Here is a 14269-nt window from a genome sequence, read left to right as displayed (position 1 = left end):
TTTTCACACCACTCCATTTACTGACTTGGGTAACCGCTATAGACTTAAATGTAGTGCTACAGTTAAGCCTCACATTATTAATGCAGTTATTTGTTATACGGAATGCAAAGTATTTTAAATAAGGCAAGACCTCGTGACGGGCATTTTCGATTGGCAATGGTTACGTGATTAAAGCTTTCCAACAGTGGATGATTAAAGCGCCAAGAGAAAGAACAGATATATTATTCGCCCACACCTTATTAGTTTGTTTAAATATGTTGAAATATTATCTGTACTTAATATCATAAGTTTGTTTATTTGGCGCTTTTAATACGATAAAAAAAAAGGGTTTGCCATCTGATTTATGGAAAAAGGTTTAATCGATGTAGCAGTACGCTGCTTTCCGTAATTTACACGGGTGAAGCCACAGATCACATCTAGTTGACGAATTAATGCTGTTACGTTGGGCTTATATTTCAACCGCCCTAGATAGGTTCACTAAACCGCTTAGTTAAGTTTATTTTGCTGAAATCTTAATAATTGTGCTAGTAAAATAACTAAAGTTACTTTATAGTTACGGAATATACCTTTATGAACCTCTACATTAAAGGAAACGTAATCTGTTATTTTTAATTAAGTGAGACGAAAATGATATGTTATCTATTTATTCCAAATTATATAATAGTTAGGTTCCCTCGAGACTTCGTTAGTGTAGACTAAAATCAAATTTATGGTATAGATTTCTATAACAACGTTCACTAACGTCCCACTACTTAGCAGTCTGGTTCAGTGCATGGTCTCATCATGTGCTCCATTGCAGGTTAGAAGGCTTTAATGATTAGGATATCAAAAGTTAGTGATAGCTACGTTTATAAGATATTGCTGTTAAAACATTCTTCCAGCATAGTTTTCATGTAATGTAGCCAGTTGCTTACCCCAGGTTTTGACTGGGGTAAGCATAATTTAATATAATAATAATAATAATAATAATCTTTATTTAAAGGTATAAACCCAGTTATTAGAATATAAAAAGATAAATTAAATAACAAAATAATAATAATATGATCGAAAAAAATCGTGTATTCATTGTTTTTGCTACTATATGAAGTGCACGTCACAGAATGTAGTCTATGAGTTAAATCGATTCACGAACTCAGTGTCAATCAACACGAACGTGGAATACAAAGTTGTTGGTACTATGGTTGTACCTGATGTGGATATACTTAATGAACTATTGTTGTGGCGGAACAAGAGCCGTATATACTGGTGATGGAGTTGAGATAAGTTGTTGTTGGTTCAAAAATTCAAAATTCAAAATTCAAAATTCATTTATTTCAAGTAGGCCTAATACAAGCACTTTTGAAACGTCAAGTCTGTCCGTGTGTAGTGACTCTACCACCGGTTCGGAAGGCAGATTCTACCGAGAAGAAGCCGGCAAGAAACTCAGCAGTTGCTCTTTTCCAACATCAAAAATTTACATTTTATATTTTAACATTCATAAATGTTCTATGGTGGTACCTGATGTTGCATCAGATAAGTACGATCTTTTATCCTTTGAGTTATTCAGGTATCATATAAGGAGCCCTAACATTATTTTATACAGACAGTTTATGTAGCAGAGGTTGCTCTATACAAACAACTTGTTCCAAAAGTCCGGATGTTATAAGTGATAATAGTAGTTAGGTTTGACCTGTCTTATATGTCTTGTATCAAAGGGCCTAGCATTGTGACAATGTAGTAGTTTTTATATAAGTCTTGTTTTAATTGATTGAATAAAAGAGCAACGGTAGAGTTTCTTGCCAGTGGTCTTCTCTGCCGAAGACAGCATTCCGAACTGATAGTAGAGTCATTTAAAGATAACAAGTACCTAATATGAATTATAGAGAAGCTTAATATACAGTATTAGAGTCGGTCAGTTGTTTTATTTTACTCCTTGGTTATAGAGTACAGACCCACAACGCTACTTTAATGATATCTTTTGTAAAATTAATACTTTAATAGTATGTCATAAGGAAGAATAATATTCATGAGAGTAAATACGTACTGCTAAGAAACTAGGTATTTAGCTTAAATAATACTATTAATTAATGGAAGATCTAAGTGCCATCCTGAAAATTGCTAGTATTGAAGTTAATATCTGGTCTTCTCCTCCTTTTCGAAGTCGGTTAAAAATGAAACAAACTATAGATTAATAAAGTATATATTTACATAACAATTTCGAATTTGAAACTCTGAAAACTTAACATTCTATTATACAATTATTACGACTAGATTTACTTAGGCAAGTGAGCGCCGGTGGCCACAAAGCCATTCTCATCGGCTGTGTAGTCTACTCTGTAAGTAACACCGTCGGGACCGACGTATTCATAGAAACCTCTAGCTCTGAGACCTTCTCTTTCGTTATCAATTTTCTCGATTTTACCAGCCTCCTCGGCGAGGATTTTGTTCTCAGTCTCATAGAGATAGTGGTATCCGTCGGGAAGGACGTCAGTCTCTTGACGGATGATACCGTATTGGTACTCGTAGTTCCCAGGTACCTTGGGGATCACTGAAGGCTGCAAATACGTTGGTGTAGGTCTGACGTATAGGGGAGTGCTGCTTACGTACACTGGTTTGATAGTAACGGGTGCAGCAGAACTGACAACGACGACTTCTGGGACCTTTGTGACTTCCTTGACGGGCTCAACACTGAAAAAGTATCCAATTTTAATACGAAATATACATCTGGACGTTATTGCTTTTAAAAATTGGCAGGAGTACGATCACGATGTTTCCTACTGACTGAACAGAGATGTTTTGTCTGCAGATTTAACAAGAAAAACGTGTTTCTTCTGGAAAGGTTTACGTATGTACTTAGATTTTTTAAGTGTACGCTTATAAGTATTATAAAACTGTAAACTGTGAAGTGTATCAGTACATTAAGGATTAAGGATATATATAAAACAAAACTTATTAAAGGTTGATTAGATATTCCTGACTTTAAATTCGATCCCTTATTTTGATTTTAAGTTAGTATTTTATATTTGTTATGTATATTATGTATATTGTATCTATCTGTTATGAATATAAAGTATATTGAATCTAGTTGTTATTGTTCGTGAAGTTACCTTCTTTTTATCATTCGTTTATGAATTATAATTTTGTTTAGTTAATAATAGACGTCAAAAATGAGACAAATTTTCTTATACTAGCTCTGACATATTCCTGTTGTAGTAGATATAGCTCAACACACTATGCGTTCTTCCTTCCATTGGTAATGAAGTTAACACTTCAAATTGAAAAACTACTCAAGAGGCAGGCACTAGGGTAAATAACGATGCATTAAAAGCCATGCATAAAGCAGTTGTGTTAGAAGCCGAACCTTGTCAAGCAAAGTCACATCACTAAGCAACGACAGTTGACGTTGATCGTTGACTCAATATTGGCATAAGAACGGACTTAACGATAACCCATCTCTAAGCGTTTTTATGAAAGACATGCAAATCGGAATTCACGTATCCACATAAATTATATTGGTCCGTCTGTCTGTTTTTGACCTTTTTGATAATGCGAGTATCGAATGAGTGAAAAAGATACTTTGTTAAGTTTGTTGTTAGTTCTTACACAGCAGGTTTATCTTCGGGTTCCACTAACACGGGCTTTTCTTCAACCGTGGGTTTGTTTTCTTCTACTGGAGTGACAACTTTGTCACCAGAGCTAGAGCAAAAGTATAAATTTGAAATCATAGACTAAAAATCTTTATTAGCCAATCATATATGATATTGTGAATATGTAATTTATTGGTTGGTTTTGTTCCTTTTTCAAGTAGCAATGGTTCGTCATGTATTTTTGCATACGGATAATTAAAGAACTGGAGAGCGAAATAGGCTACTAGGTTTATTATATCCTACAATCTATCTATAAAGTTACAACGTAATTATTGATATACCAACGACTAGTTGATTGATCACAAAAACTCAACAACTGTAAAGGTGAAAATCCGGAAGCTAAGTTTCTTCAATAGTGAAAGCATCTTCTGAAATAATTATTTAACGGAATACACACGGAAATTAAATTTTTAGGAGTTAGAAACATTTTTTAAATTTTGCAATTACGCTAAAAGTTTTTAAAACAAAATCCCATTATAATTTTTATTTTTTTAATAGGGGATGCAAGGTTTTTTGTTAACATTTTAGTACGGTTAACAATTACTAGTTAGTAAATTAAAAGTCCTGTATTATTCATATTTAAGTTATACGGCTCTATATATATCACGTTTTGTGTAGTTATCTAGCCATTTATATTGAAGATGTACGTAGGTAAATACATTTACAAATTTTCTTAGACTTACAGTGGCCTGTGCACATGGAGACGCTACTCGATTTACGTAAGCTAATAACAAGAAGTCATGATGAGTCACATAGACATTATTGCCCCGCTAGTTTAAGGAGGGCTATTAAGAGCATATACTCTCTGCTGCCTTAACTTAAGAAAAAAAAATAACTACTCAATCCAAAAATCTAAATTCTTACGTGACCTTTTCTAGAGCTTCGTCTATCAAACTGATTATAAAAAAAGTCAAAAGAACCTCGTCTTGTTCTGGAGTAGGTTGAAATCTTACTTGACTGCGCCACTGTTGTCAGGGACATATTGGCCACCAGCGCCGCCCCTGCTTCCTTGGTCCTTGTTGCCTACATAAGCTCCGCCTGGACCTCCTCTGTCTGATGAGCCGCTGTAGAAACCGCCAGCACCACCGCGGTCTCCGCGGTCACCGCTGTAAATCGATGCGACATTATGAATACAAAGCTTAGCATCATCAAAATCACTATCATTGTCAACCTATTACCGGTCCACTACACGCCACGGGTGTTCTCTCAGAATGAGGGACGTTTAAGCCGCAGTCCACCACGCTTGTGTGGATTCGTAAACTTCACAGACCTTTGAGAACGTTAGAGACGTCTTAGCCATGCAGGTTTCCTCACGCTGTTTTTTGTTAAAGCAAGTGATATTTTAAATTCCTTCAATTAATAACGCACATAACTTCGAAAGGTTAGAAGCCCATACGACTCCGCTGTCCGTTCTTCCGTCTGTCAGTTCGCCCCTAAACAGACTGTATCTCATTAGGTAACCGTTACAGTTAGGACAGTTAAATTTTTTACAGATGATTTATTTATGTTGCCGCTATAGCAACAAAAGAAACAAAACTATAAAAACCAAGAATAAAATAAATGTTAGAGGGGGCTCCCATACATCAAACATGATTTGCCGTTTTTAAAGATAATGGTACAGAACCCTTCGTGCCCGAATCGAAGTCGCACTTGGGCGGTTTTTATTCCCCTACAAGTAAGCCCTTAACTGTAATCACATATCGTGGGAATGGGCTTACCTGTCAGGGGTATGGCAGTTATATTAAATCCATACCCTTACATATCCCGGTTTTGGCGCGGCATCATGCCGGAACTCTAAATTGCTTGGCGGCAAGTTTTTGTTTATAGCATGGTAACTAGCCATGGCCGAAGCTTATGTATGATACAACTATACTCAAAAATCAAAAATTAAGATAGGTATACTATACCTACCTACTATACTTATACTTAATCTTAACTATCTTAACCTTTTCGCTCTGTTTTTTTAGATTTACTTAGTAAAGTACATTATGGATTCAAGTACATCCAGAGTAGTAGTCTCCTTTAAATTTGACGTAAATATATCGAACCCTTAGGAATAACATCCCCCCATCCCCCCAGATGTAGTCCAGCCCTCAGGCTAAACTCCTTGTGATCTATCGTTCTTACCCAAAACCCCTAGAGACGCTGTTAAAACCCTTAAGATGGTTATGACCTACAGTACAATCGAGAAATTAAAATCGAATTACTTAAAGTCCGGGATAATATTCATTAATTAGTCGAACATGCAAACCACCAATAATAAAGTTATAACATGATTGCTCATAAAATCAATTACCTAATCACTTCTAATTTTCATAAACACAATTAAGATTCTTACATTGATGCGTTCACTTCCATAAAATATATATATTATGCTACAAAAGCGACATAATAAAATTAATATGCGAGGAGTGGCCAAGTTGTTTGTCAGTGTGCAAACCTGTGTCATCTACTTGTATTTTAAAGTGTCAAAGTTTAAATAATATTTAATGTCAAATGAATTTAAAGCTGTTTTCGTACACACAATCCCCATAGTTCCCAACTAATTTAATCGATATATGTTAAAGTCGATTTTAAAATATTTTATTTTTAGCTGTTGCCCGCGATTTCATATGCGTTTGTTTTTCTTTTAAACCATCCCATATGAAAAGTATATTTGGGAGATGTGTGGTATTTAATTAAGGTTTAGTTCTACAGAAATATTTAATATTTAGCTCACGATAACTTCTAAATTAGAATAGATTAAAGAGATTTTACAGCTTTATAAAAACCCTTGATGATAAAACTATTTATTTAAATAAGAGTTTATACGATACTAATTTAGCCCAATTTGTTTCCCACCGGCGATTTAATAAAATTTTAGAACACAAAAGCTGTTTTGGAACTTACCTATGATTGATATATTCTCTCGCGGACTTTTTTGTAAGCAGTAATCATCATAAAAATATGTACTTTAGTCGTGTTATACATATTATTTATGTATCATCAATACTTTTCTCAGCGCACGTAATTAATTTTATAAGCTGCTTTTGTTTAAATTTTTGCGATTTTCTTAAGGATCTCTTATTATTTTTAAATAAATTATAGCCTATGTTACTTCGTAATAGATTAGCTTTCTTTTAGCTAGGAAATGAATAAAATCTGTCCATTACATACGGAGCCTATACTTATAATTAAAGTTAAAGAATGCCCTGCAAAAACAGGTTTTTGATGGGCATTCTTCAACCGATACTGAACCCAAAACTGTATGTTTTTAATTCATGTCTGTCTGTCTGTATCATGGCCGCGCATCACCTTCACATCACTGAATAAATTCAAATTAACGGTTTTTAGTTCATTTCCAATCCAAATTAGCTTTCAAACTCCCAATACCAGCATCCATCCATTACTGACCGACTTAGGTAAACTCTGCTTATCCAACGCTATTAACATATACTTTGTGCTACTGGTAAGCCCCACATTATTAATGCAGTAATTTGAAATAAAGCAAAACAGGAGTTTATCTTCGGGACAGGCAGTTGCGATTGGCAATGTGCATGTGATTGAAGGTATCAAATAGTGGACGAATAAAGCTCCAAGATCAAGGACAGATATATTATTCTCGCAAACCTCAATAATTTGTTTAAATGTGTTGAAATACTATCTGTATTTAATATCACAGGTCATATTTAGCACTTCCAGTTTAATTGAAAAAACTTTTGGTATCTTATTTACTGAAATAGGTGTAACAGTACGCTGCGTCTCGCAATTCACACGGGCGAAACCGCAGGACACTTTAAATATCTAAATAAAAGTTTTGTCATCTTAGGGTGGACTGCAACTTAACTTATGTTGAAGTTGGGGCTGATGATTGGAATAGGATTAATCACGTTCCTAAGACTGGAGATGGAGTAATGTAAAAAACCCTGGCTGTATGAAGTGTCCACATCAACGCACCTATATATTTAAAATCTCCCCAAATAACAATCCCTTCTTGTGAAAATATTCGTGAGAAATTTTATAGGTTCAAACTCATAAAAATCCCTTACTAAAGTAAAAACTTACTTGTAAGCACCAGAGGGATCAGGCACGTAACGACCACTGCCGTCGTATTTGCCGGGGTTGTAGCGACCAGGGTCGTAGCGCCCCGCGTTGTAACGGCCTGGGTCGTAACTTCCGGCGCTTGGGGCCTTAGTGACTCTGCCGACGTTGTAGCGGTTAGGGTTGTAAGCACCGACTGAGGCACTAGCCGTAGCGCGACTGAAGGGGAAAGCAGTCGGGGTTGGCCTGAAAATACCAATAAAAAGTTTGATAATTTCACACTAAAAATTCCGCTCACATTCAGGTTCGCGTATCTACGCATAAAATTTGTTTTATGTTCACCCTAATAACTACCAAGATATATTTCAAAATATCTAATTTTTACGTCATAAATTACAGTTACGAGTTTCTCAGTTAGGGTTTTGTTTGTCTATCTAAACAATTACAGACATTTTGAGACGTGCATTATATTTCTTCACGCTCACTGCCTGGCTTTTTCTTGGTGCACATTTTGTATATTTAAATTTGACCACCCTAAAAAAATCTAAACTTCAATACTAATATGATAATAACGAGTTTGTCTACCTGTATATTTTTTATTGTACTAATTTTAGCCTCAAACACCTCACCGATCTTAATGTACACCAGGATAACGATCCCAGGAGATTAAAAAAAGTATTGTTGCCACAGGGATTTTCAAAAAATGTGGATGATGTCTATGCGGAAGAGCTAATAGTAAAATCTGTTTAGAAAGAGATCTCTGGTGTGCTTAGTTACCTATTGTGTAACTTTTAAATACTTGTATATAAAAAAAATGTGGCTATTCCTTTTGATCCCAAAAACTTAACTATACAACGTAACGTTTGTCATATTAATTATCATGTGTAATACAAAACTGACTTTACAAATTGGCCACGATGATTCTCTTTTTAACCAGACTTTAGTATTCAAATCAACTTTAATGATCAATAGTATTATCACACAGGTCGACGAAGATCTGCCAAACTGAAATATCATTGCAATTTTAATTTAACTAATTATTTTGTTACGCCTATATATTGTCAATTATCGTATATAAAAATAAACTTGTTTATTACACTGCCACGTGTCTCAATGACTATAGAGTTTTAGTTAATTTAACTATTTTGATTACTTACACAGTGTCAGCGGCCAAGACAGCTGTTACTGCCAATGAAAATATCTGGAAGAGTTAAAAAACTGTTTTTAATATTTCTCTACACTCAAGGAATTTCTATCTAGTTTTCTTTTTATTTTTAAAAAATATATAAAAAACTATATGCTACAAAAGCAACATGCTTACTATTTTTTAAAAAATAGTTATCATCATTTTATATAAATAGATTATATAGTAGATTTCTCATTTTAGGTTTTAATGCAATTTTATGACATACTCGTAGATGTTCTACGTACCAAGAGAACCCGCATTGTTGTTGTTATCTACAGAGCTTATCACTTGAATGTTGTTGGATCCTACACCAATGGCTTTATATACCATTTTTTCATCTAATTTTATAAGATGATGCTCCTGGCGAGTTCGTCACATTTATAATGTGTATGATATTAACTATTCATTAGCAAAGCTTCTCAAACTGTGACCTAGAGACTAATTGTTGAATTTTTCACTACCCATATGCAAAAAGGTTTTATAGTTTTATTGCTATGTTACAAAGTTTATGGTGCCTCTAAAATATATGACAGTATCCTCTACTTTTATTTGCCCATAAGCTATATTTCCGCCATAATTTACATTTAACTTTTTACCATTCATTTTCTATCCAGTGACAGATGAAAGTGGAGCCCGATGCATCCAAGCAACATTGCCATTGCAGCTGTAATGAATGTGTTTTAACATATTCTTTAAACTAATGCATTCGTAGGTCCAAAATTACTAGGAATCATATTATAAAAGCGTATACTCAATCCCACAAATGACTTTCACAGACGATATGCAGATGACACTAATTTATGGCCATTTCTTGTAAATCGATTTTTTATATCCACTTTTTTTATAAAGATTAATATTTAGTCTTACAAATACTATATACTACAGTACTATAAGCTACAGTACGTTAACCCATTTCTTCAAATTTCGCGTGATAGAAGAAAATATATTGATCGTACAGCTCTTTTTTGCAATATAAATATACTTTCGGTATCAGCAGCTTTGCCCCATAACAAGATCCCGTAGGACATCACTCTATGAAAGCACGTAAAACAAAACAAGAAGAAGAAGAAACACTTTATTGCACGTATCACATACAAGTAAAGAAATTACTGTTTCTTTACATGATATAGAGTATACAGTAAACAATGTAGACATGCAAAGGCGGCCTTATTGCTGCAAGCAATCTCTTACAGACAACCTTTGTAGATAGGACTTACAGCAACAGAACGGGATAGTGCCAAGCCTAGCTATTTCAACGTCAGTAATCCGTTTTATTAGAGTACCGCGGATAAACCGCGTTTACCTTCTATATCCGTCCTTCACACTATTGTTACAAATGCGAAAGTTACTTCGTATAAAAAGGACAGACCAATAAAAAATATAATATACTTAGTTTTTTGGTATGAGTTTCTCGGGATAAAAAGTAGAATCAATTGGTTCCCACGTATTAAAAAAAAAAACTATAAATTTGTTGGTGAATTACAAACGTAAGCTCAACTAGCTTATTAGCTAGTTGAGCTTACGTTTCTAATAAGAAACGATTTTTTTTCATTCATTACAAGTACAGTATTTTATTAAATATAGTATTTTTTAATATTTCAGAATACCTAAGAGAGATAAGCTACAAATTTAAATAGCTTTTAAACTTTACAGCGAGAGAGCTTTTATTTTTTTAAACATGCTTCAATCATATTTTTTGAACACTTCAATCATGTTGGCTAAAACTGTGAAAACTTGACCAGGAATAAGTATTTTCAGGTAAACATTTAAAAAATGTAGGTATGTGTCAGTCATAAGAATGAAAAAAAATAGCTGAGAAGGAAAAAACTTCGATAACATAACTATTATTATTGGGGTATATTGTACTTTCAGCAACAAATAAATATTGTTTTATGTTAAGTTTAAAAATAAATCTTTTGTTTTACGTCCAATAGTTGAGTCAAACATGCAGATTTCTGACAACTGACTTTAATTATGTAAAATTATCAAGTATAAGTCGTGTCACATAAAAATGCAACTCAAGAGCATGCGAATAGTGCACACGCACAATAATAAACATTAATTTTAAACTTCATATAATAAAGGAATTTTCGTCAAGTTACTTAATCGCACTGATATATACGAAGGAACTCAATCCAACGTAGTCATCGTAAATACATTGTTATTATTAATTGTAATAATGATAAATAAATATTTAAATTCAAAAATAAAGTTGATAATTAACATCATTTAGTTATTGTTAAGTACAAAGATTGTTAAAAGCGCCCTTTTTACGTGATAGTGATCACAGGGATGTAGATTTTAAGTCGTAATTAATAAGCTTATTAATTTGCATACTAAAATGGTTTTACAATTAATATCTCCACTTTGAGAAGCTATGAGAACATTGCAGGCAGTAATACGGATTCTCATACAATACTCGTACTGCAAATAAATAGGTATAGTATATTTATTTTTTCTCCACTTAAAATATAACTTCTTGTGACTTTTTAATGTTCAACTAAAAAGTAACAAAAAAATTATAAAATATATGATTATAGATTATATGTATAAATACAATGTTTATTCATTTTATTTGTTTTGATTGATTTTAAAACTTGATTTTCTTTAATTTTTAAAACATAAAAAATAATTGAAAAGTATTGAAAACATTATAACAAAGGTTGGAATAAATACAGTATAGATTGAAAATTAACAATCATCTGTTAAACTATGATAGGTGATATTATTAATAAGACGTAAGTTTTGTCCCTGTGTGAATAGATTCATCACTGTGATAAAATATTACATATATAAATTTTTATAATGAGTAGGTATGGATTGATCATGTCAAATGAGATTATTGATGATGATTTTCTTATAGTTCAAGGATACTGGTCATAATTTATAAAAATAATCAGTTTGATTTAATGAACAAAATTAAAAACTGGTTCAACATTGTGCTAAAAATCATTGTGTTGACGAGCACAACACAACGCTACTTATTTATAAAATTTTACTACGTGAGTCTAAAAAAACCGGTAAGAAAGTCTTACTCAACTATATTTGGGGGTTACCCTTACCGACAGAGAAGTGCCGCCACGCGATTTAACATTCTAGTAAGAAACATGCGGTGCGTAGAGACCGATAAGAGGTATTGGTGTAGTACATGATCCCCTTATAGGTTGGCCACCGATCTTAGGTTTCATAGTTATTTAGCATCAAGCGGCATTGTAGGCGAGGACTAAATTGTACCCCATAACTATCATAAAAATTGTTGACCAGCAATGCAAGAACCTCAACTATGCCTACAAACCTGCATTAAAGGAGCGTAGTGAGTCCTAATCCCTCTATCTCTTATGGAAGCAAAAGCTTATGCTCTCCATTCATCATTATCATCATATCGGCCGCCCACATACCTTTGGGAATATTTTTTCCTTTCCTTTTCCTTACGATAAATATAAATAAATAAATAAAAACATATAAACTACGACAATACACACAGCGCCATCTAGCCCCAAAGTAAGCGTAGCTTGTGTTATGGGTACAAAGATGACTGATGAATATTTTTATGAATAATATACATAAATACTTATAATACACAGATAATTAACCAGACACTGAAAAAACATTCATGTACATAACATAAACATTTTCCAGTTGTGGGAATCGAACCCGCAACTTAAAAAGTACGGTCGCTGCGCCAGTCGGTAGTCAGATACGATGTTTTCCTTCACCGTTGAAGCAGATAATATTTTATTGCTTACAAAGCACATAACTTATAAAAGTTACAAGTGCCTGCTGGGATTCGAACTTGGCCCCCGAAAGTGAAGTCGAAGTCTACCCACTTGACTATCACCGCTTCTGATGAAAGACTGAAGATCATAATATTTATGAAATTAATACAAACTATCCACTCTTTAACGCTTCTCAGTATGGAAGGAGACCCGTACCCTGTAGAGGACGAGATGATGATTGTGATGATGAGCCACTCTTTGATTCTAATTATTTTTGATTACAATATATCATTTAAGAATATATCATAATAATATGCAACAATAATTAGAAACAAAGAACGTTAAAACTTAAATTGACTTTTAGGATTTTAATTATTAAAATATCAGAAATAATGGGATACCTACTTAAAGAAGACAGAATATGCAAACAACAGATCGTGTTACATTTGTCTAACAATTAATATAAAACTGTGGTAGACTGAATACAAACGGACAGCACAGACGTTTAAAAGTAATTTTATTAGGCCTACTTGTAATAAATGAGTGAACTCGAAATTTGATTTCTTCAAAAAATGTTCTGAAATACTTCTTGCTGTCGTAAGGGATTTTGCTTGTTGGGAAAAAGGTTTGATCTAACCAATAGAGAACGTGAGGGTATTCTACGCGTGAAGATAGGACTGGTCGCAAATACAGGTTAAAGAGTAATAATATAATTAGGGACATTTTGTTTTACTCCTTATTTAAAAAATCCTTACAACTTATCATAAATCCATTAAAAGTTCACTTACACCAAGCTCTAATATTATGCAAGAAGCGTATCAGTCTGTGTGTTTGTTAGCTTAAAAGGTTCATCCGTTCAGATAGTTAACGGTACACTCACAGGCTAATTCGGAAACTATTTATAAGATAATAACTTGGTATGTTATTTAATTACTGTGCAATAATGAAACAACGGCTAATAATTAATAATTAATATACTAAGTATTAGTCATCTGAGTCAACCCAATCACAAACATACTATGCATGGTGTAAAGTACATGCCGAGTCTTTGAAGTAGCCGACGCACGCCTTTTAACATGACGCGCGACGTGAATGCCGATTTTAAAGAACGCAAACTATTTAAGCAAACTATAAAACGGTCTGAATATGAAGGGAAGAAAGATATAAAGAAAATGGACCGATACATTTTCTGGAGAGAATAAATTAATATTGTTTCTTATGTTGCCGGCAGACATCGTTTTTGTACCTACCTGACAAAGTGATACGACGATAAAGTGGCACAGGGACATTATAAAATTTAGACAACAGTAATGCGAGTTTAGATAACAGAACTTAACTATAGTTTCACAATTTGTAGCGTTATGTTCTTCTTGTAGACACTAGATGGTAGTGATCGTTGAAACAACAAGTATGCTTTTTATATTACCCATAAAAATATAAATGATTGGACGATAAAAGTACCCACGTATACAACTGCACTATGCAAATTGATAACACGTAAGCTCTACTGGTCAAGTACACGAATCTAGGATATAGGACATATGTAGATGCGATTGGTCTTTTAAATTATCGTAAATTTTGTTAGAAGGTTTCTTAATTAATTAACCTGTATGTTTTCCCAGTAATTATACTAAACATGGTAACTATCGGGGCGAAAGCCAAAGCTCGCCCACAGTTGTGCCGCAGATCACGAATATATGGAAGGGCGACAGGCTCTTGCG

The 14269-nt window shown here is 33.6% G+C and overlaps 1 protein-coding gene across 3 annotated transcripts; it reads right to left on the bottom strand.

Moving 5' to 3' along the window:
- Nucleotides 1–2163: 2163 nt before the first annotated feature.
- LOC120625715 (larval cuticle protein LCP-30-like) lies at nucleotides 2164–13853 on the bottom strand. 3 transcript variants are annotated; one of them, XM_039892874.1, is made up of 6 exons: nucleotides 13799–13853; nucleotides 8804–8847; nucleotides 7671–7892; nucleotides 4580–4732; nucleotides 3583–3675; nucleotides 2164–2667 (listed from the first exon to the last, which is right to left on the bottom strand). In XM_039892874.1, exons 1-6 carry the CDS (start codon nucleotides 13835–13837, stop codon nucleotides 2253–2255), a joined length of 966 nt encoding a protein of 321 aa, XP_039748808.1. In that variant the 5' UTR covers nucleotides 13838–13853; the 3' UTR covers nucleotides 2164–2252. The 3 variants fall into 3 exon arrangements, with proteins under 3 accessions (XP_039748808.1, XP_039748810.1, XP_039748811.1); XM_039892876.1 differs by lacking the exon at nucleotides 13799–13853 and adding an exon at nucleotides 9078–9197; XM_039892877.1 differs by lacking the exon at nucleotides 3583–3675 and having other exon boundaries at nucleotides 13799–13852.
- Between the last annotated feature and the right edge of the window lie 416 nt (nucleotides 13854–14269).

The sequence above is a fragment of the Pararge aegeria genome, chromosome 8, assembly GCF_905163445.1.
Source record: "Pararge aegeria chromosome 8, ilParAegt1.1, whole genome shotgun sequence".
Lineage (NCBI taxonomy): Eukaryota > Metazoa > Arthropoda > Insecta > Lepidoptera > Nymphalidae > Pararge > Pararge aegeria.
Note: the sequence above shows the minus strand (reverse complement) of the source record. Positions and strands in the feature narration are given on the sequence as shown.

Excerpts from the sequence above, each read along its gene's own strand:
- LOC120625715 (XM_039892874.1), bottom strand. The coding sequence starts at position 13,837 with ATGTCCCTGTGCCACTTTATCGTCGTATCACTTTGTCAG. Across the intron at positions 4,733-7,670 it reads GATCCCTCTGGTGCTTACAA|CGGTGACCGCGGAGACCGCG; the intron begins GTAAGTTTTTAC and ends ATCGATTTACAG. Across the intron at positions 3,676-4,579 it reads GACAACAGTGGCGCAGTCAA|CTCTGGTGACAAAGTTGTCA; the intron begins GTAAGATTTCAA and ends CTTTTGCTCTAG.